General features: G+C 38.0%; 1 protein-coding gene across 10 annotated transcripts in view; it reads left to right on the forward strand.

Moving 5' to 3' along the window:
• Positions 1 to 23,920, forward strand: part of LOC117326473 (transmembrane channel-like protein 7) — a 57,458-nt gene that overhangs the window by 8,559 nt on the left and 24,979 nt on the right. For 2 of the 10 annotated variants that reach the window (XM_033883279.1, XM_033883285.1), the window contains exons 1-4: positions 4,056 to 4,415; positions 5,410 to 5,439; positions 5,878 to 5,913; positions 21,752 to 22,082. In XM_033883279.1, the coding sequence (XP_033739170.1) occupies positions 4,373 to 4,415; positions 5,410 to 5,439; positions 5,878 to 5,913; positions 21,752 to 22,082 (440 nt within the window). In that variant the 5' untranslated portion in view covers positions 4,056 to 4,372. Of the gene's footprint in view, positions 1 to 4,055; positions 4,416 to 5,409; positions 5,440 to 5,877; positions 5,914 to 8,434; positions 8,606 to 15,135; positions 15,380 to 21,751; positions 22,083 to 22,124; positions 23,362 to 23,920 lie in introns of those variants that run through there. The other 8 variants (XM_033883224.1, XM_033883251.1, XM_033883230.1 and 5 more) reach the window with 8 other exon arrangements.

Below are 23,920 nucleotides of genomic sequence, written 5' to 3' on the forward strand. Positions count from 1 at the left end.
AGGAGATTATTTCAACCAAATATTATAAATGTAACATTTGAATTAAAATCAATATAAGTTCATGGTTCATCAAGCATCAAATAAAATTAATGTGCCCAACTCTCCAACTTTTTCCTGCAGATTCACTGATATATTTACCGTGAAGTTTACCTATTCATACTCCTCCAGTTGCACATTAGATCGAGGTTTCAGGAAAGAATGACACTGATTTTTGTCATCTAAGTTTGTGAACAAAATATAGGCGGGAAACTCACCGCACCGTGCATCCATCATTATATCACGAGTTTGAAACAGTTTTGGACACTAGCAAAAAAAAAAAAAAAAATGAAAACAAAAACAATGTCAGCACTAGACTTTCCACATGATAAGAACAATGTCACGTTCAAAGACTAATAAACAGTTCATCACTTCTATTAAATTCCACATGCATTTCTGCGATCTTTGTTTTGTACAATGTATTGTGGCATATCTAACTAATTCCTCTATCTATACAGTCTTTGTCTCCATTAAAATAGTAAAAATCTGTCACAAATCTTTTAATAAAGCATGATTTTGGCGGAAGGACTCTATGTTAAACATCTGCATAATGTGAAATACATCTAGAATAAATCCTATTTGTATATCAGAGAGTTCTCCGGACATGAACTGACATAATCTTATAATAAACAATGACTTCCACACAAACTGAGTACTTCCTAGGCAAAACTTGTTCCAAAATAACATTTTTTTAACTTCTGCCTCGCTTATTTTTATTTTTTATATATTAAAAGATTTTAAACATTTTGCTCTTGGATCTGCATTACTTTTGATTAAAAGGTGGGTTTCGTCCTTAATATCATTATCATTACAAAGAGTATACATGTATATCCTCTGGTTTCTGTCTAAATTTCTGTAACTTCCTCTTTCTGTCATGGCAAATAACCAAATCTTTGTTATATTTCTCTGCATTTTAGTGTCTAATGGCTTATTCAGATATGGCTGACAGTAAGAGGAAGTGATAAGATATTTATTTAAATCTTCTTTAGATGAATAGTTTATCAAAGTTATGCATTCCTGTTGGAAAATATCTTTAACCTTTATTGAAGATTCCAAACATATATATAACTGATCCCACAATTGTTTCATTCCCGTTCCAACTGTTAATCCAACTTTGATTGCTTTCCTCATCTCTGTAAGACATTTCTTAAAAATGCAATTGTTAGCATTTTAGAGTTCATCCAGTACTTTGATATAGATCACATCATCTGTTGTGTTTTTCTTCACACCTAGTAGTCGTTTAAAAAAAGACCTGTTCAAAAAAACTACTCACATTAGTATCAAAGACCTCCAATCAGGTTTCAGTGTTAAAATAATTACTTTTACATACATTCAATACAGTGAATAAAACTGTTTGGTCTTGTTTTTAGATATGTTTTAGAGTTAAAAATTTTACATTATAGTTTAAGAATAAACCGAGGTAATTGATGTCATTTACTATCTCTATTGTTTCATTATCACATTTCTTCATTATTTCTAATTGAATCCTCCGTGTGTAAAAATAGTCATTTTAATTTCCTCCACATTTACTGTTAAGCCCCATTTCTTCGTTTACTCCTGTAAAGAATTCATTAGGATTTGGAGATCTTCGGGCGTCGCAGATATGAATACCATATCATCTGCAAACATTAGTAAGTATATAGTTATGGTTCTAATATCTATTTATGTACAGTTATTATTAATTCATTTGTAAGTCTTTAACACACAATGTAAAAAGTATGGGCGACAAAATTTCTTCTTCAAATTATCAACAATTAATTGAAAAAAAATGTGCCTGATTACAAAAACAGACGCCTTTTTTTGTAATCGATCAAACAACAATATAGCCTTTTACCTTTTCTTAGTGTTCGATCGATAAAAAATTGTAAAGCAAAGATTGCGTCAACAGTTGACTGACTTTTCCGGAATTCGAATAACGTGTCGGTTAATTAATTATACAGTCTATCAACTACGACCAGTCTTTTATTTTACATGTCTGTTAAGTTGTATCTACGAATGAGTTCAGCAGTGACGCCTGTTTGGTTTTGATTACCAATGAGTTTAGCAGTGACGTGTGTTTGGTTTTGATTACCAATGAGTTCAGTAATAACGTCATTTTGGGTTTGTTTACCAATGAGTTCAGCAGTGACGTTTGTTTGGTTTTGTTTAAATGAGTTCATCATTGACGTCTACTTGGTTTTTATGACCAATTAGTTCAACAGTGACGTCTGCTTCGTTTTGTTTACCAGTAAATTCAGTAATAACGTCATTTTGGTTTTGTTTACCAATGGGTTCAGCAGTGACGTCTGTTTGGTTTTGTTTACCAGTAATTTTGGCAGTGACGTCTGTTTGGTTTTGTTTACCAATGAGTTCTTCATTGACGTCTGTTTGGTTTTGTTTACCAATGAGTTCTTCATTGACGTCTGTTTAGTTTTGTTTACCAATGAGTTCAACAGTGACGTCTGTTTGGTTTTGTTTACCAGTAATTTTGGCAGTGATGTCTGTTCGGTTTTGTTTACCAATAAGTTCAGTAATAACGTCATTTTGGTTTTGTTTAATGAGTTCATCATTGACGTCTGCTTGGTTTCTATTACCAATGAGTTCAGCAGTGGCGTCTGTTTGGTTTTGTTTACCGATGAGTTCAGTAATAACGTCATTTTGGTTTTGTTTAAATGAGTTCAGCATGGACGTCTGTTTGGTTTTGATTGCCAATGAGTTCAGCAGTGGTGCTGGTTGATTTAGCCATACACCAATCAATTTAGAATTAATGGTTCTTGATTTAACGATAAATCAATCAAATCATATTGTCCACCTCACCCGTGTGTCCATTCGTATATAAAGGAGAGTATTGATTTCCATTTAATAGTTTTAATTCTGAATCCTTTTGTTGATGGTAAACATACCCGACACGAGTTCCTTTAACTTTCGATTATAAACGCTTTCCCCGATTTCCTTTCCGATACAATAGCTAAAATTGATGACAATGATAATGACGGTCATATGTAACCAGTCTGTATTTGCAGAGTTTATCGAGATAATTAGATTAGCACCTCCGTGTAAAAATGATCGTTCTGAAAATAGCCAAACATATCGATATCATCTCTGGTGTAGACTAAAACCTGGATGTGGATGGAATATTGCTGGTAAAAATCATTAGTATGTGTCACAGTGACGGATATTGTTTTAAGTCGTAGTCAAACATTTTTAACAAACAAGTATATCGTAGCGGGAGTTGTTCGTTACATTGGGTTTAACTGGCTTTGATAGAGCTGCGGTCTCAACTTGAATTTCAGGTAAGTCATAGCGCCAATAATGTTCGTTCAACCATTTGAGGTTGCAGTTGCTTGTCCGTGGTCTATCAAAACCTGTTTTTCAAGGTTTAATTACACCTATTAAACATTCTTTTTAATCCCCCCCCCCCCCCCCCCCCCCTTGCATCACTGACGATTCCGTGAAGGGCTAAACAGCTGTATGTTGCCCCTTGCATCACTGACGATTCCGTGAAGGACGAAACAGCCTTATGTTGCCCCTTGCATCACTGACGATTCCGTGAAGGACGAAACAGCTGTATGTTACCCCTTGCATCACTGACGATTCCGTGAAAGACGAAACAGCTGTAGTTTAATTAAGTTGGCTCTACTGTGTCTAACCTGAATTTGTTTCGAAATGTGCTGATATCTTGTCTTTTGTACAATCATCTTAAATATTGTATATTAACAATATCCCGACATTTACGTGTTGAAATGCGTAGCTACATTTTCTCATTAATTGTCTGTTGTACGTCAAACGATACAAAATAGAGAAACCATCTCAGTCAGCAGGTTAAATGGTAACGTTATACAAGGTAACTTTTATAATGTTCTTATCGTTGTTGTTGTTGTTCAATTGTACTGTAATGTCGGGATATCCCTCTCATACTGCCTTACCTCTACATCACATCAATAACTCGTATGGAACATAAGTCATGTGACCGGATGTGACAGTAATGCTACCAATCATCAATAGCAAACATATTTGTGTTTACAAGCTGATAAAGTGAAAAAACATTGAAATGACGCGATCGTCATTGTCCGGTCCGAGCTTAGAGCCCCGAATGTGTGGCGGTATGTTAAGTTTATGACGTATAAGTAGTCGTTATTTATCCTATTGTGCTGATCCGATCAGCTCTGCCCAGGCATTGTTTCCACGGCTCTAAGTAGCCAGTACCCGTGAATGTTCGATCTCACTGGGGTAATGTAAAAATACGTGACGCATTGGACCACAGCTATTGGACCTTGTATTGTTGACGGTCGATGATGCTAGACCACACTTAAGTGATTGTTTTATCAAAGTGTACTTATTTGAGTGTTTGACCAGGATGATATCGTCCACAGGACATCCGAGATCTCCCGCCAAAAATGGTAAGTCACAGATAAATGTTATTGTTTTAGGATGATTCATGTCTATTTAAAACTACTCCTGGAATGACAATTCCCAAAATGGCAGTTATTATTCTCTAATGATGATTTGATGATTGACCATAGCGTTTGAAATGAAATGCGTAGCAGTGCTGCAGTGTTATAATAAAGGCAGCATTTTATGACGAAAGTGTGAACAAGAAGTACTTATCACGACAATTTATAAACACAGAAATGTATACAACTGTCTGATGGAGCTACCCCTAGCCTGACCAATGATAATGACACGGTTTCTTCCTAAAGACTTCACAATGAGAAATATCAACTATTAGATTTATCACATCTAATCTAATAGCTTCACTGATATGATTTGATTGGTTATAAGATATCTATAAAACTTAACGTCCTATATTCCTGTTCAGAATTCTTATGTTTGTATTATACACTCATTTTTGAGAAATAAAGAATGATGATGGTGATTAAGGTCACTTTTCGTTTTACGTGGGGCTCTCCTTGGTCATACAATTCGTTATTCGTGGCTTCCATACTACAATAAGATTTGAATTATCATTACTCGGTGAGGGAAGCCGACAACAATGAAAACTGGAACCTGCTAACCAATATGGTTTACATTTGATTTCTTTTTTGAGAAAATTTATTGCGGTGTTGATGTGCGTTGATTTAATGTCCTTTGGTAGTGGCATGCTTCCGTAGAAAGGCAATTCATGTTGTAAGCTTATTGTACTTTTTATCTGATGTCTTTATTTGATTTATTCCCGACACATTCGTAGGGATAAAGAACATCAAAGCAAAATAATATGCCTGTACCTGTACTGAGGAATAGCTTCACCTGGAAAGGTGCTTAGGTGTTACACAGTTTGGGGATCCCTCTAAATGTATCGCTGAATTTAAGTCATAAATTGTCAGTGGTATGTCAATGTTAAACAGACAGTAATGTCAATAATACGAATATGACTGTTGACGATATCCTCCACAGGTTTACCACGAAGTCCCTCCAAGAGTCAGGGTAAGTATATTATGTCCCTGGTAATGTCCCCAATCAATAATCATGGAATCAATTAAAAATAGCACAAAGACATATGATTTTAAGTGTTATTTCTCGTCAATTTAGCTATATATCTTTTAAATGGTAATATCTGTACTGTAATCGTGTTCCCTGGGTAATGTTTTAAGGATTCTCGTAAAAGTTGTAAGGATCACTATTTGTGGACTAGGACTGGCACTTTAACATGTCCTCATGATCTAGCACTTCACCAATCACCTATATTATTACCATCTTACTAATACATCTACATTGTATCGTTATTAATGATAACATCACCTGAGAAAGTCACCCAGAGAGTGATAACATATCACGTCTTTCTGATGGCCTTCTAATCAGTAGGATGAGGGTAGTATTACTTGTATAAGGAACTGCTGTATCAGTTCTATATTTTATCAACAGGGATGACAATGCGCCATCTGCCGACAAAGCGAGGCGGTAGGTCTTCTGTGTTTTACCTAAATAATAATACAATAGGATAGTTGCCTTTCTTTTATCAAATACAACTCGAATTGCCTATCATTTCAGCTGATATTTAACACACGGTAGCCGGTTCTATCAACTCTATTTCTGGGGACAGTGTTGTAGTATGTATCAGACGTTTGAACTGGTGTGTTGATATTGGTTGTGGGCTGATGTATATTACAGGTTGTATTGCATTTGTATGTGGTTTTTCCTGACTTTAAAAAATAAATAAAATACATGTTATTTCAATATTGTCAGTTTTACTCCTTCTATTTCAACTAAACAAAATCTGAGCATGTATAATTTTACCTAAATTACACTTCTAGCTAGGAACAGCTCGGTATACCATACAAGGTGAAGATCTGATATTTTTTCATTACATTTCGAACGTCCGAGCCTTTACCTTCTTTCTCTCTTTTTATATTGGCTTCTCTCAGAACATTCTCGCTGTGTTTTTCAGCTACAATTATGCTATTTTCCCGGTCAGTTGCGTGTTTTCTTCAATGTTAACTGCCTTTCTCTCCGGTCACTGTACATCTAGGAACCTCCTCTGTTGTTTTCAAAACCATGTAATGATATTACTTTATTATCGAATGGTAAATCTTTCATTATGTTGATTTCCAGACCTTTGATTCAATATTTGATTTCCAAACCTATGATATAATATTTGATTTCCACATCTTTTTCCAATACCGTCCTTAATGACCTTTTGGGGTTACAGGCCGTAAAACAATACCAAACTTCTCCTAAATGTATCAATATGTGTGTTATGTCATCTGAACAGTCAAGGTCGTCCTGTGTGTTCTTCAACGCCTCTACCTGTTTTGGTAACGTATCAATCCCCCACATCAGTGCAATGAGAAATACGAAGGATGGTTGTAAATACTCATTGAGGTCACATGGAAGTGGGTTTATGTTGTTTAAAGGATTTCTAAAATATAAATAAGCTACAACTATCATGACACTCCTATTAAAGATTTTATAAAAGATGGAACTACCTTCAAGACGTTATTCGATGAATGATATCAAAAGACTCTTCAAAACCTTAAAGTAGGCGAACTACAGTCATTTTTGTTTCCTTCCTTCAACGATTTGCCCAGCTCCATGTGGATAGTATATTGTTTTTGAGAACTTATATCTGGCGTGATTTAAACTTTTAGATATTCATGTTTTGTAAGTGAACACTAGCCGGCTTTTAACGTTTTGTTCGCTAGTCCCAGTTCACGTATGTATGCTCAATGTCATAATGCTGAACATGCCTACAAGAACCGATACATTGTACACAACAAGATTTGGATCTGAATAACATTAGGAAATAACAAAAACAATTATCGCCATATTCCAAAAGTCTACTTAAAACAGTATTAAGCCTATTTCTGATGTTCTTAAATGTTAATTCGTTGTTAAAATACGATCCCTTTAAAAACGAGAGTAATTTTGCTGAAAGTCACTTGGCATTTTGTCAGTAACGGTAAATCCGAGACTATAAAGAAAGAGGGACTATAGGCCTATCACTAGAATTCCATAATTATATATGTAATACATGAAGTGATACAGATTCTGTATGTTTTATATTCTATCCACGTGACCTGTCGCCACCAGGAAGTTTAACAGTGACTGAGTAGACGTCATCATTGTCATATATTAAAACGCTCTCATCTATTTGAGATCCAACATGATTTTCCATCTGAGATTTACAAATTACAAAACATCTTAAATCATGTTTAAAATTAAAACGAACAGCAGATTCTTTTTATAACATAAAACAAAAATCTTATTGCGGAAATCGCGCTTTTCACATCATTCTTGAAGTCACCAAGGCCTTATGTGTATTGTTTCCAAGGTGACGTCATTAACTTGGAAACAATAGTACACCATATATCTACGCAAAACGTGACTTGATAATGCATTCCTGATAAACACAGAACTTGGCACTGTTTATGATGTCATAATCATACAGGTTACGGAACTGTGGGTTACCTGCGTCGTTATAAACATCACGTGATCTCGTCCGATCCATTGATCACATTAATAACTGTCGTTTAGCATGTGCTTTCATTTATCGTCTGTGAATACGTTAATGATAGAAAATTAAATCAGATATCATAACCATAACCTTTAATATGTAATACGTGTACTCAGTGCTATAGCTTATTCATGTAAATTATATTTAAAACGAGAAAACGTGTGATCATGTATTGCTGTTCAATACAAAAAGAGTTTAAAGGGAATCGCGTGAACGCATCCAATTAAAGATCTAATATATATGTCGATTCTCTCTTTGTACGAGTGGGCAATTGGTGATCTTATGTTCGGCAGAGCCTTACCTATATCTTACCCCAGGCTGGCTCACTCAAGGAGTTTCGCTATTGTTGGTCTCATTCAAATATTTACTTGGTATCATTTAAACCGCAAATCACGGCATTGTATCCCCGCTCGGCAGGCCAGTTAAAATCAAGGTGCTAAAAAAAGAAATTTAAAGTTATTTGGACCGCTGATCGTAGAAACGTCACCAGACGTGAACAAACAGATAAGAAGGACATATCGTGAGATTTAACAGTGTTGTGATAGAGGCTGCTGGGAAACTGTACCAAAATATCAAATACAAGTGATAGGATTACTGAGACAAGATTCTGGGATAAATAGGATAGTCTAACGTCTAAAGGTACGTATAGGATAAGACTAGGTATTGTGAATCAGTAAGGGTTGTTAGACGTATCGAGGTCTACACTGTGTAGAAACAATATTAATAATACTTATTTAACAGTGTCGGGAAAGGTTATATATATTGTAAAGCAATGCTTATTTCACAGTTTCGTGAAAACCCATATCTATTGTAAAAGTATAATTGTTTCACAGTTTCATGAAAGGTTATACACATACTGTTAAACAATACATATGTTACAGCTCCGTGAAAGCTTATATATATATATATATATTTATTGTTAACCAATATTTATTTAACATTTGCGTGAAAGATTACATATTTAAAAAAAATCCTTTTTTCACAGTTTCTTGAAAGGTTATATATACTGTAAAACAATACTTTTTTTTCACGGTTTCGTGAAAGGTTATATACTTTTTTTCACGGTTTCGTGAAAGGTTATATATATATATAACCTTTCACGAAACCGTGAAAAAAAGTATTGTTTTACAGTATCCCTTATATTTGATATTTCGTTTTACAATTTATATATATATCCTTATTTTAGTTTCGTGAAAGGTTATATATGAAGTCACACAAAACTTATTTTACAGTTTCGTGAAAGATGATATATATTTCAGAGTTTCGTGAAAGGTTGCATATGTCATAAAAGATCAACAACATAGAACATGTGGCTTATATAAAACTGCAGATTTGTATGTAAAAGAATCGGTAGAAAAAGTCGAAAGTTTTTAACAATCGAGGTTTGGTACAATGACAAAGTAACAATCAGGTTGTCATATAATGACCAGGTAACAATAAGAGTTTCATACAATGACAAAGTCACAATCGGGGTTCGACACAATGGAGAAATTACAACAAAGGTTGAATGACATCAACACATAATTATAGACTATACCGGACGTATGTCATAAAATAGAATTCTACAAAAAATAAATCGATCAGACTCTTTAGTTTACACAAGTGATTATTTTATTGTTAAAGATTAAAGAGTTTTTAATTTCTAACCGAAATGTCCGTCGGATCCAAATATCAGACAACCGAGTAAATAATCCCTGATGTGTACTATCAGTACCAACACAGCTCTCCTCGTCAATGTCTGACAGGTAGGATATCTTAAGTCCTGTATGACAGATAAAATCATAGATAAATAGCAATCATACTAGTGTTCTGTTATCAGAACTGTAGGGGGCGCTGTAGTATGTATTAGGTAAAATTCACGGAAATTCTAGCTGAAAGACTTGTGACAAGTATAAAACGTAGGGTTTTGCTTGTGATCTTTTTGGAATTATGCAAGGAACTTTCCATTGTCAACCTATCACTAAAAATCCACTTTGACCATAAAAAAAGAGAGAAAAAACTATAAATAAAACAAACAACGTTATATATACATGTACTCTCATCCTCTCTCGATAACAGTTACCGAATCTAAACAGCGTACCAGTGGACACTAATAGGATAACAGTTACCGAATCTAACAGCGTACCAGTGGACACTAATATGATAACAGTTACCGAATCTAACAGCGTACCAGTGGACACTATAGGATAACAGTTACCGAATCTAACAGCGTACCAGTGGACACTAATATGATAACAGTTACCGAATCTGACAGCGTACCAGTGGACACTATATGATAACAGTTACCGAATCTGACAGCGTACCAGTGGACACTAATATGATAACAGTTACCGAATCTGACAGCGTACCAGTGGACACTGATATGATAACAGTTACCGAATCTAACAGCGTACCAGTGGACACTAATAGGATAACAGTTACCGAATCTAACAGCGTACCAGTGGACACTAATAGGATAACAGTTACCGAATCTAACAGCGTACCAGTGGACACTAATAGGATAACAGTTACCGAATCTAACAGCGTACCAGTGGACACTATATGATAACAGCTACCGAATCTAACAGCGTACCAGTGGACACTATATGATAACAGCTACCGAATCTAACAGCGTACCAGTGGACACTATATGATAACAGCTACCGAATCTAACAGCGTACCAGTGGACACTAATAGGATAACAGCTACCGAATCTAACAGCGTACCAGTGGACACTATATGATAACAGTTACCGAATCTAACAGCGTACCAGTGGACACTGATATGATAACAGTTACCGAATCTAACAGCGTACCAGTGGACACTGATATGATAACAGTTACCGAATCTAACAGCGTACCAGTGGACACTATATGATAACAGTTACCGAATCTAACAGCGTACCAGTGGACACTATATGATAACAGTTACCGAATCTAACAGCGTACCAGTGGACACTGATATGATAACAGTTACCGAATCTAACAGCGTACCAGTGGACACTGATATGATAACAGTTACCGAATCTAACAGCGTACCAGTGGACACTGATATGATAACAGTTACCGAATCTAACAGCGTACCAGTGGACACTGATATGATAACAGTTACCGAATCTAACAGCGTACCAGTGGACACTATATGATAACAGTTACCGAATCTAACAGCGTACCAGTGGACACTAATAGGATAATCTAACAGCGTACCAGTGGACACTAATAGGATAATCTAACAGCGTACCAGTGGACACTAATAGGATAAATTCAGCGTTCCTTAGCTACGATCACATTTCTTGGTCTCTAAAGGACGTCATTCGATAGCAGATGTCAGAACTATATGTCGGCTATGGTCACTTAAGCATTGAGCGCGCTTCATGTTGAATTTGCCTCTGTCCAGTTGGCATTCATATTGACTATGAATGCCAACTGAAAGCCGTTCAATGCTTATATTTACCATCAAATTCAAATTTCATCCTCTATTTGAGGTGTCATCTAGCAGCAAAGCAAATATCACACGTCATGCTGTATTTTGTGAAATAACCTTTGCTGCTTAGGCAGAATCCTCCTTTTGGTGTCTCGTTTAGCAACACCAATCAATTCAAACGATGTCAGGTTCAGACACGACCATTGACATAATGATGCATGGTCTCCGTATTTATAAGAAAGTAATGTCTCTCGTGTAACAAAGTTCTATCACACTGACAAAGACCTCCCAGTCTCCGTCAGATACTACGTTACCTACAAAGGATGATTGTTGTTGTCAGTTTCTAACCTTACTTGGGGCAACATAATATAGAGCTAGTTAATTAGTTTAACTAGCGGAACCTGCCTTCTAAACCATTGATAAGCAACCACGACTAGGCTACATACGGTGGCTGGTCATTTCCCTTTACAAGACTGATAGCAAGACAGTGTTAACTCTGCTTAACCCGAATAATCCATCTACTCGGATGGAGCAAATAAAGAAATAAAACAGCTTCAAACAATTAAACTTGAAATCGAACTTTACAGCACCGTATAAATCGAAGATATATATTTACACCGAAATCAATCCATCCCGTCACACGTGTTTACTTTCCCGTGACCGGCGCTAACGAAAGAAAGTGCGGGATTGACTATATCGATCATTCGGCAGCGCTAACCACAAAGAGTGCTTGATATAAAGGTAGCGCTGCGGAACGAGCAAGGCTAGGTGCATGTATATATGAATGGTGTAGGTGTGTATTTACGACCCCGGGATGACATTCTTACATCAAGGCTGATCAACGAATCACAATGGTACTTTTACCGTCCATGCCGTCAAAACCTTCTATCTATTGAAAAACGGTTCCGGTGCCAATTCTATAGTACTATAGAGACTAGTGTATATGTACGTAGAGTATAAATATATATACAATGTACACATCGTATGCCTGATTAATTCCAAAAGGTGCTCTGGATACCATGTCACGTGACAGACGAGTACCTGCTGACACATGTCGCCAATTAAGATCCATCCTTACCACGTAAGCGGGTATCACGTCAAAAGTTGTAATTTATTCATGAGACACCTTTACCAGAAAACATTAACAATGGTAATGCTGTTTAACAAGGAGTCTTCCTATGCGTTTACACGTAGGTAAATATATGTATATCAAATACCTGTCAGAGATAACGGGGGTACACACACCGAACTATCATGGACGGATGTAGCAGGGTTCACTACATGTTCTGAAACGAGAACGGGTGTCCATTGCAAAATTTGGAAGTAAGTAAGGAAGTAAGAAGAAAAAAAAAACCCTAGATTGTCCAACATTCAAGATCACATGACTTCTGATTGAAACAAAGGCGTATAATATTGATAATTGGCCACTAGCTTCCTAGAGTAAAGCCCCTAAATAACGTCCTAAAGCACACAACCTTACAATGTCACATGAGCCAACTTTGTTGAATACTCAATCGACTAATTTTGATTAACAACAAAGCCTGAACTTTAAACATTGGGCTGCTATGGGTAGCACATTTTATAAAGATCAGGAGAAATTGCCAAAAGGCACGACTCTGACTTGCTTTCAATAGCAAATGAGTCAAACAATTATGTTAAACAAATAGCAAGCTATGCTATTTTGTAGTTTGCTTGCAGTTGTGTATTACCGATTCCAAACATGAAGGTTATTAACCAGTTGATGTAAGGTCAGGAAATGAGGTCATTCCCTTGAACGAAGTTAGATATAAATATCAAATTCATATTGTGGGGCTGCACATGGATATAAATAGTTTGTCTTCTTTGATTGGCTCGCCAGCATTTGTATACGAAGTGATTTGATACCTGCTGTCTCATGTCACCATTTGTAGAGGTACATATATGTACCTTTGGGAAAACTATTTGCACAATCGGAACACCTCGCCTTCGTCTGCCAACGTAGTCTAGTTTCGGAGAAAACTACGAGGGGTTCCAATTGTTATTTGCAAACAAAATGTGATCGATAAAACCAGAAAGATCCGAATGTTCATACAGGATTGTAAAATAATGTGCTTAAAGCCACATACTCACGAAGAAACATATATCAATGTTTACATTTTGAGCTTTTTACAGTTTTCGGACTTGATACATACCTAATAGATTATCGTAAATCAGAAACTGAAAGATTTTGTGTATTTATGAATGTATACGGGGAATTTCCAAGAAACAATAACTGTGGCTGCCGGACCACGTTTCTCTGAAAATTAGTCCCACAATGCAACGGCGGGTTTTACAGTCCATACAAATAGCGGAACGCCGCAAGCGTCGACGTGCGAAAACGCAGACAGATTCTGCTATAAAAAGACACAAAAGGGTGTGGAATCGGCAAAACCAGAGTATTTCCTTAGGAAAGGAAATGATTTGTTGGAACTTAAAGAGGGAAGAAAAAGGAATAGACTCGAATTCCGATTTTTTCGGACGTCTGTTGGATTGTTGGTTAGCTTTTGAACATTGTTAACTTCACCGATCTAAGATTTTATCGTTGTTTTGTTGTATGCATATTGCTACATTTTAAAATTAAGTATTTAACTGTAAACTATGTTTGTTTATTTTGTTCAGTTACCTAGGTATTACGCGAATATTCTGTTAAGATGTTTAAATGAAAGCATTAGTAGGCAAAGTTCATGTATGCTCGATATGTAAACAACGGCCATGTGAGTAGTTAATGTGTAGTGTACGTTGTTATAGCCTCGTTCTCGGCTCCGGGACAAATCTCGCTATAAATATAAATGCGGCGAGTTATTTTTATACACTGATGTCTCAAGGACTCCCCCGGTCAAGCGTCCAGGCCAGTGGTTGAGCATCTTTAATTGGATTGTCATTAATACACGTGTGAAAGTGGAATTTTAGGTTGTTCGGGGATATGTGGCTTTAACGAGGTTCTAAGATCGTAAACGACACTACTTATACCTCGAGATGGACACAATCACAGACGTCATACCATTTTGTATCTGTTGTATATATTTCCCCATCTGTCTCAAAATCTACTATAACTGCTCAATAGTGAATAATGCTGTTGGTAGCCTTTGTATTTTTTGTGAAGCTAATACTTGTTTGTGTAGTAAATCTGTAGTACGATCGGACGTAGAGCGTGAAGCAGGTGACTGTGTACATTTCCGGTGTGACAAGCCGACTACCCTAAAAAGTAGATAAATTAATAAATAATTGATTGATTTTGATTGATTGATTGATTGATTGATTGATTGATTGATTGATTGATTGACCTCAACAAATCAGCGTAAAGGAGAGTGTATCGTATATGATTGTAAAGGACGGACAATGAAGTAAAGATGTACCATCCGGTACGTTCCGATTGTCCTTGTCCGTTCCTGTTACTAGTGTCCCTCATACGGAACTTTATACGGACTCATTTGCATTCATATTATTTTAAATCGATCCGATACCTTTTTCTTCAATTGTTATGTTGTAGATAAGTACCTAAATAAATGCTATCTGAATTGACAATCCGTTTTAAAAGCTAACAGAATAATTTAAGGAAAATAGCATGTATTGAACGTTTAGAACTGGCTGGACTATACCTACTTACCTGTGTGTGTGTTTGTCTGGACCAGTTTATGGTGTCGAAAGTCAATATCATTAAGTCGTTCTAACCTCACTGATGGTGAACAGGTTACTTTCGTACAGTCGTGTCCAGAGAGGCTATCGTACAGTCGTGTCCAGAGAGGCTGGGTCACGTGTCTTACGTTAGGTCAGCGCTGACCAGTGATACAGTTTACAACTGTCATCATCAAAAGACAGTTTAAGTCAGGAACTGTTACCACAATACCCGACTGAACAGCTTCTGACATGAATATTCATAGAGGACGACGCTGTACTTTTTCATCTCGCACAGTAACAGAATAATTAGAAAGCTAGTAAACTAGGGAAACATGGCTGCCCACAGAGTGTACGAATGGTTTGTAGCTACAGAAGGTAGGTTTTATTATATACATGATTACTGATATAAATTTTCATTGACAAATTATACAGATATAGTATACTAAACGTCAGAACCTAAATATTACGTATATTTATTGACAAAGGCGGGTGTCGGATATGGGTGTACAAGTGTCAGCACAGCGACAACTAAAAGTGATTTTGTCATTATATACATATAAACATTTCTCTTTAATCAGGCGTATCAAGATCGGCAACATCTAATAAACTATAAATGACATTACCTACATATAAATAGAAGACTACGTTTACCCACAATCTGTCTCGTTCAGTGTGTGAACATGGTAAAATACGCTAAGGATATAAGGGTTGTGTGACTTGTAAATTACATAGAATAACGATAAAAAGAGAGTAGAAAGATAATTTATATGATATAACTGACCATACGTACATATACGTTGTGATTGTATTAGAGTAGACGTTATTTTGTTCCATGTTAGCCTGTATGTATTCCACACGGTTGTACAAATTGCCATCGACCTTCAGTAAAAGGTGTGTATTGTCATTTAATGGCATTAGTAATGAATGATTAATGTACCATTATACGAACTGGGTTAAAAGGTGGAACATGAAATATGTTCGAAATAAATTCGACGGCGATTTCCGGTGTCGCACAATACTGAGGCAGTGCATTAAATAAATATTGAAGTCAGATAAATAAAGACTGATATATGTAATGATCAGAAACTTAGATATAAGATTACCTTATGTTACCGGAACTGTAGTTTAGGCATTCACTTTAGACTTGTGAGACAATGATTACCTTATGTCATCGGAACTGTAGTATGTGTTTAGGCATTCACTTTAGACTTTTGAGACAATGATTACCTTATGTTACCGGAAGTGCAATATTTGCATTGGTTGCCCTGCAGGTAGGGCGTAAGAATTGTACCTGCTGTCCCCATTGTAACCCTGCAGGTAGGGCGTAAGAATTGTACCTGCGGTTCCCATTGTAACCCTGCAGGTAAGGCGTAAGAATTGTACCTGCTGTCCCCATTGCATGATCGTAAGAGACGACAAAATTTGGGATCTTATCTTTTCTCTTCTTTCTGAACAACTTCTTCCTGATGTCTCCCTTGACAATGCCTCACTTTTTGGTCTTCAGTTGAGCGTTCCTCCTGTGAGGAAGGCTTTGGGTTCTGTCCCCTTGCCAAAAAATACCAGAGTCATTAGAAATGGTAGTTGCTACTCCTGCTTAACGCTCAGCATTTAGGGAGTGGGACGACTGGTTGGTCCGTTGACAGTATAATGTGACCGGGTAGGGTGTCCTGCTGGGTGTCTTCGGCAGTATGCTTCAGTGAGGTAGCACTATAAATCGGCAAAAGTTCCGGCCTATCACAAGGAGACTTAACACGTACATACCGCAGCCTCCCAAAACACACATACACACTCACCACACGCATGCATATCGCAAACACGGGAGGCCGTCTTTAAATGACCTTAGCTGTTTATAGGACGTTTAACAAATAAAACCAAATTGGTATCCATGTTATAATTTGAGCTCCTGTTCATTGAGATAATGCTGTCCTTCCTGTCCTATGGCAGCATCATTAGAAACGAGAAATTATGTATGAACTTTACAATTAACAGTAGCTGTAGCTTAAGTTAGATTTAAGGGTATTAGTAATTATAATTTGCTATGCCATAACTATTATATCGATATCGCGATAATCAGCAGACTACATGTACACCGGCGTATCATGTCGTGTTATACCGTACACTGTAAGGACATCGGTAAACAGTACACTGTATTGTATAGGCTAGGTTACCGGTACACCGGCGTATCGTGTGTTTTACTGTACACTGTAAGGACAACGGTAAACAGTACACTTTACCGGTACACCGGCGTATCGTGTGTTATACTGTACACTGTAAGGACATCGGTAAACAGTACACTGTATTGTATAGGCTAGGTTACCGGTACACCGGCGTATCGTGTGTTATACCGTACACTGTAAGGACATCGGTAAACAGTACACTTTACCGGTACACCGGCGTATCGTGTGTTATACCGTACACTGTAAGGACATCGGTAAACAGTACATTGTATTGTATAGGCTAGGTTACCGGTACACCGGCGTATCGTGTGTTATACTGTACACTGTGAGGACATTGATAAACAGTACACGGTATTGTATAGGCTAGGTTACCGGTACACCGGCGTATCGTGTGTTATACTGTACACTGTAAGGACATCGGTAAACAGTACACTGTATTGCATAGGCTAGGTTACCGGTACACCGGCGTATCGTGTGTTATACTGTACACTGTAAGGACATCGGTAAACAGTACACTGTATTGTATAGGCTAGGCTACCGGTACACCGGCGTATCATGTCGTGTTATACCGTACACTGTAAGGACATCGGTAAACAGTACACTTTACCGGTACACCGGCGTATCGTGTGTTATACTGTACACTGTAAGGACATAGGTAAACAGTACATTGTATTGTATAGGCTAGGTTACCGGTACACCGGCGTATCGTGTGTTATAATGTACACTGTGAGGACATTGATAAACAGTACACGGTATTGTATAGGCTAGGTTACCGGTACACCGGCGTATCGTGTGTTATACTGTACACTGTAAGGACATCGGTAATACAGTACACTGTATTGCAATAGGCTCGGTTTACCGGTACACCGGCGTATCGTGTGTTATACTGTACACTGTAAGGACATCGGTAGACAGTACACTGTATTGTATAGGCTAGGTTACCGGTACACCGGCGTATCATGTCGTGTTATACCGTACACTGTAAGGACATCGGCAAACAGTACACTGTATTGTATAGGCTGGGTTACCGGTACACCGGCGTATCGTGTGTTATACCGTACACTGTAAGGACATCGGTAAACAGTACACTGTATTGTATAGGCTAGGTTACCGGTACACCGGCGTATCATGTCGTGTTATACCGTTCACTTTCAGGACATCGGTAAACAGTACACTGTATTGTATAGGCTGGGTTACCGGTACACCGGCGTATCGTGTGTTATACTGTACACTGTAAGGACATCGGTAAACAGTACACTGTATTGTATAGGCTAGGTTACCGGTACACCGGCGTATCATGTCGTGTTATACCGTACACTGTAAGGACATCGGTAAACAGTACACTGTATTGTATAGGCTGGGTTACCGGTACACCGGCGTATCGTGTGTTATACCGTACACTGTAAGGACATCGGTAAACAGTACACTGTATTGTATAGGCTAGGTTACCGGTACACCGGCGTATCGTGTGTTATACCGTACACTGTAAGGACATCGGTAAACAGTACACTTTACCGGTACACCGGCGTATCGTGTGTTATACTGTACACTGTGAGGACATTGATAAACAGTACACGGTATTGTATAGGCTAGGTTACCGGTACACCGGCGTATCGTGTGTTATACTGTACACTGTAAGGACATTGATAAACAGTACACTGTATTGCATAGGCTAGGTTACCGGTACACCGGCGTATCGTGTGTTATACTGTACACTGTAAGGACATCGGTAAACAGTACACTGTATTGCATAGGCTAGGTTATCGGTACACCGGCGTATCGTGTGTTATACTGTACACTGTAAGGACATCGGTAAACAGTACACTGTATTGTATAGGCTAGGTTACCGGTACACCGGCGTATCGTGTGTTATACTGTACACTGTAAGGACATCGGTAAACAGTACACTGTATTGCATAGGCTAGGTTATCGGTACACCGGCGTATCATGTCGTGTTATACCGTACACTGTAAGGACATCGGTAAACAGTACACTGTATTGTATAGGCTGGGTTACCGGTACACCGGCGTATCGTGTGTTATACCGTACACTGTAAGGACATCGGTAAACAGTACACTGTATTGTATAGGCTGGGTTACCGGTACACTGGCGTATCGTGTGTTATACCGTACACTGTAAGGACATCGGTAAACAGTACACTGTATTGTATAGGCTAGGTTACCGGTACACCGGCGTATCGTGTGTTATACTGTACACTGTAAGGACATCGGTAAACAGTACACTGTATTGTATAGGCTAGGTTACCGGTACACCGGCGTATCGTGTGTTATACTGTACACTGTAAGGACATCGGTAAACAGTACACTGTATTGTTTAGGCTAGGTTACCGGTACACCGGCGTATCGTGTGTTATACTGTACACTGTAAGGACATCGGTAAACAGTACACTGTATTGTTTAGGCTAGGTTACCGGTACACCGGCGTATCGTGTGTTATACTGTACACTGTAAGGACATCGGTAAACAGTACACTGTATTGTATAGGCTAGGTTACCGGTACACCGGCGTATCATGTCGTGTTATACCGTTCACTGTCAGGACATCGGTAAACAGTACACTGTATTGCATAGGCTGGGTTACCGGTACACCAGCGTATCGTGTGTTATACCGTACACTGTAAGGACATCGGTAAACAGTACATTGTATTGTATAGGCTGGGTTACTGTTACACCGGCGTATCGTGTGTTATACCGTACACTGTAAGGACATCGGTAAAAAGTACACTTTACCGGTACACTGGCATATCATGTGTTATACTGTACACTGTAAGGACATCGGTAAACAGTACACTGTATTATTTAGCCTGGGTTACTGGTATATCGGGTACCTAAAGGGAAGTCCAAACCTCACATCCAAAAATACAGCGTAGGGAATGATCTCGTCCGACGATTAATCAAAGGTTATGTTAGCAATCAAAGCATGTTCTGCATAAATAATTTGAATTGATAGCGCAAGTTATCATTTTGTAAATAAAATCTATATGCGGATATCATTTAACGAACTTGTAATAATATATATGACAATGTATTCTGAGTGAAACTCGCTAATCCTAAACGTTACATTAATACTGGCCATCTGACGTACATGTAGATAATATAACGAAATGCATTAAACTTAAAATTACTCGTATAAAAACGTTCTATATAATGTAGACATGTAATGAGAGTGATTTTGACGTAGACATGGCGAATATCATTGAGATTTGTCGCTTAAAACTGCAGGAGGGTGCTTAATTAAATTAGAAGCACGTTGTCAAAACGAGGCTACAGGAAGACGTATCCACGAAAGGCTTCCTCGATATTCTACCGGCCTTGATGGTATAGTCCTACAGTACTTTCTGTACTCGCATACACAAACAATTATATATGTTATTGAGATTTTTTGTGATTCTAATCAATAACAAGCAAAATATGGATTATTTAATATTTCTACAAGGTTTAGATTTACATGTTAGAAGCTCATTACCCCATTCCTTTAAAGGGACATAACGGTAAAAACGTTGTAATTTTCAATGAATGTACGTGTTTTGTTCCTTTCCAGTTATGTTTCTGTGCTGTCACAATGTTCACAGTCGATCCTCATGTCCAGCTTGACCACTTGATTTAGTTGGGAATCCCCTTCTAAATTTAGCGCGGAAATTATTTTTAAATCATCACGTAACTGTTTTGAAATCGAGGCAACACAAACACACGATAGTTTACAAGGCGAATTGGATTAGTTGGACAACGCTATTATACAGTGGTTTAAATGTTAAATAACACGTTCTGTATATATTCCGGCACATATATTTATGTGTAAATAAGTTATAGTATAGTGACAGTAGCGATGTACTGGTACAGACTGTATAAATATTACCGAGTTTGTGTAAATATTACCGAGATTGTCATGACCTACTATCCAGCAATCAAGCAGAATACGAGCAGCGTCCGTATTACTGTTGTTTTCATGTTTGAACTGTATTGTACTGCTTCCCCAGTTTAATTCTAGAATTGTGTTTGACCCATTTTCCAATTATTCTCTTCATTGCGGAAGCTGTTATCGTTTTCAACCGCAGTCGATTCACATTGGAAGCCATTTTTGTTTTCAGGTGTTTAGTGTGCTGTGCGCATGCGTGTTATCGTATATGTCACAAAATTTGCATATTCAGACTATTGATCAACGAATTGTGATATCCTTTTTATAATTAATAATTGATGTTTTTTTATAAACATATATCATCAAATTCGAATGGTTATTGTTCATAAGGATATTTTTTTTAAAGATATACCCAATAATATGAAAAAATACAAAATAAAAATTGGTTTACCGTGATGTCCCTTTAAGAAATACTTGATATACATGTATGGCTTAGTGTCACTTTAAAGCGACAAAAACTTTCCGGTAATAACATATGATCGGACCGGTTATTAGCCTGGCTGTATAGCTAGGGTCCAATTTAACCATGTAATATTTGTGTAACGTTAATCAATTTGCACAGATTTGTTTCTCCGGAAGTGTCTCATATTATACCAACATCACGTGACTTTCACAAATCGATTAACAAATTGCAGGAGAGATCCGGTCGGGAACAAGCGACGCTGGAAGGGTAACACACAAGAGCGAAGCAAACCAGATCTTCTCCCTGCTGCCCAGTAAGCTGGCTTTGACCTCTGACGTAGGGATTACAATGTCCAGAAAACATGAGGCAAGTAACCGGAAGACCCGAAGTAAGAATGCTGTTTATCCGGAGGAAAACGGGAACGATGACCTTGATGAGGACTTAAAGGAACTGTCCAAGAGAGGGATCCGCGTGAAAAACTTCGACGACGAGGAGGATGTGTATGATACATTAAAGCTGATCAAGAACTTGCCATGCTCTCTACAACAGAAACGGAAGTTCAGGTAAGCATCATCATCATCATCATCATCAACATCATCATCATCATCATCATCATCATCATCATCATCATCATCATCATCATCAGTTTTCATATCGTTGCTATCGTCATTTTACCTACACATGTACATATGTAACTTTAGTAACTTTACACGCTACCTTATCGAATCTCGTGTTGGTTAAAGCTCGTCTCCATGGTGATGTAATCTCCGAACCTGGAGAGTTCTGAAATGAAAGACGCCAGTGACTGTCAAATGATAGAACCCGGTGCGTTGACAATACAGCATGGCCTCACGACAGATGTACAATTGTACTGATGGCTTTCTGCTTGGAATCTTTTATGCATAGAACACAATAAGTTAAAAAGCGATAGGTTTCCGATTTCAAAATGTACATATTTATTCCGGATTTATGGTTAAATGCTTATACACGACTTAATACATGTTCGGCGTCTGATATGTCTGTGTAGTCTAACCACTCGTCCAGGACGGGTTTTAACAATAAAACAATGGAGTCGTTGTTCTGTCATCGGGTGGTAGACCGAGTGTTGTTACTGTGACATTCATAACTACTCCACAACGTTTCTTACTTATCCCCAGCAGTAGGATGCGAGACTGATTGGTACTAGTGTCCGTAATGATTTAACGAGACTTAAGAGATACAGCATGCAGGTGTAAATCAGAATATTACGACTTTAGTTAATCGGAACCCGGACTAATTACTGAAGTCTCCGGTTGATTGGCTGTGAGATCAACTCACCGTGTCATACGTGTTAAGCGATCTGATCGTGAGACATGTTCGGGCCGGAACGTACGTTGGAACCTAATTTATGACATAACACAATTTATGGGATTTTAAAATATTTATTAGATACATAAGAGGTAATATTTGTATACGTGACACTCGGGATATTGTGAGAAGACAGTGTCACTGTGGGCCCAGGATAAGTACATTACAGATCTGTGTTCTCGTGGGAGCTGGTGCCCACTGCGGTACGGTTTCCATATAGCTCCAAGCCAGTGTGGACGGTGCTGTCATTTCCTTACTAAACGCGATATATCTGTAAATGTGGGCTGCCAGGCAAAACGTCGTCCACCCTGCTTCTTCACCCTCTGGCCAGAAAGGTAGCACCTCCCCGACATCAGGCAATGGAACCTCCCCCGTGACGTCAGCGAAGGGAGTACGGTCAGTCGCCCTTAAAACTATACCGAAGGCATCTACAGCAAAGTTACTGGTAAACCCTAATCAGGAAACAGAATGGACACCTCCGCTCACTATCAGAAGGTAGGCAAGTTTGTATCATCAGTTACAGACATCTCCGCTCACTATCAGGAGGTGGACAAGTTTTATCATCAGTTCCAGACATCTCCGCTCACTATCAGAAGGTAGACAAGTTTTTGTCATCTCCGCTCACTATCAGAAGGTAGACAAGTTTTTATCATCTCCGCTCACTATCAGAAGGTAGGCAAGTTTTTATCATCAGTTACAGACATCTCCGCTCACTATCAGAAGGTAGACAAGTTTTTATCATCTCCGCTCACTATCAGAAGGTAGACAAGTTTTTATCATCAGTTACAGACACCTCCGCTCACTATCAGAAGGTAGGCAACTTTTTATCATCTCCGCTCACCATCAGAAGTCCGCTCACTATCAGAAGATAGACAAGTTTTTATCATCAGTTACAGACATTTCCACTCACTATCAGAAGGTAGGCAAGTTTTTTTATCATCAGTTCCAGACATCTCCGCTCACTATCAGAAGGTAGGCAACTTTTTATCATCTCCGCTCACCATCAGAAGTCCGCTCACTATCAGAAGGTAGACAAGTTTTTATCATCTCCGCT

The sequence above is a fragment of the Pecten maximus genome, chromosome 1, assembly GCF_902652985.1.
Source record: "Pecten maximus chromosome 1, xPecMax1.1, whole genome shotgun sequence".
NCBI lineage: Eukaryota > Metazoa > Mollusca > Bivalvia > Pectinida > Pectinidae > Pecten > Pecten maximus.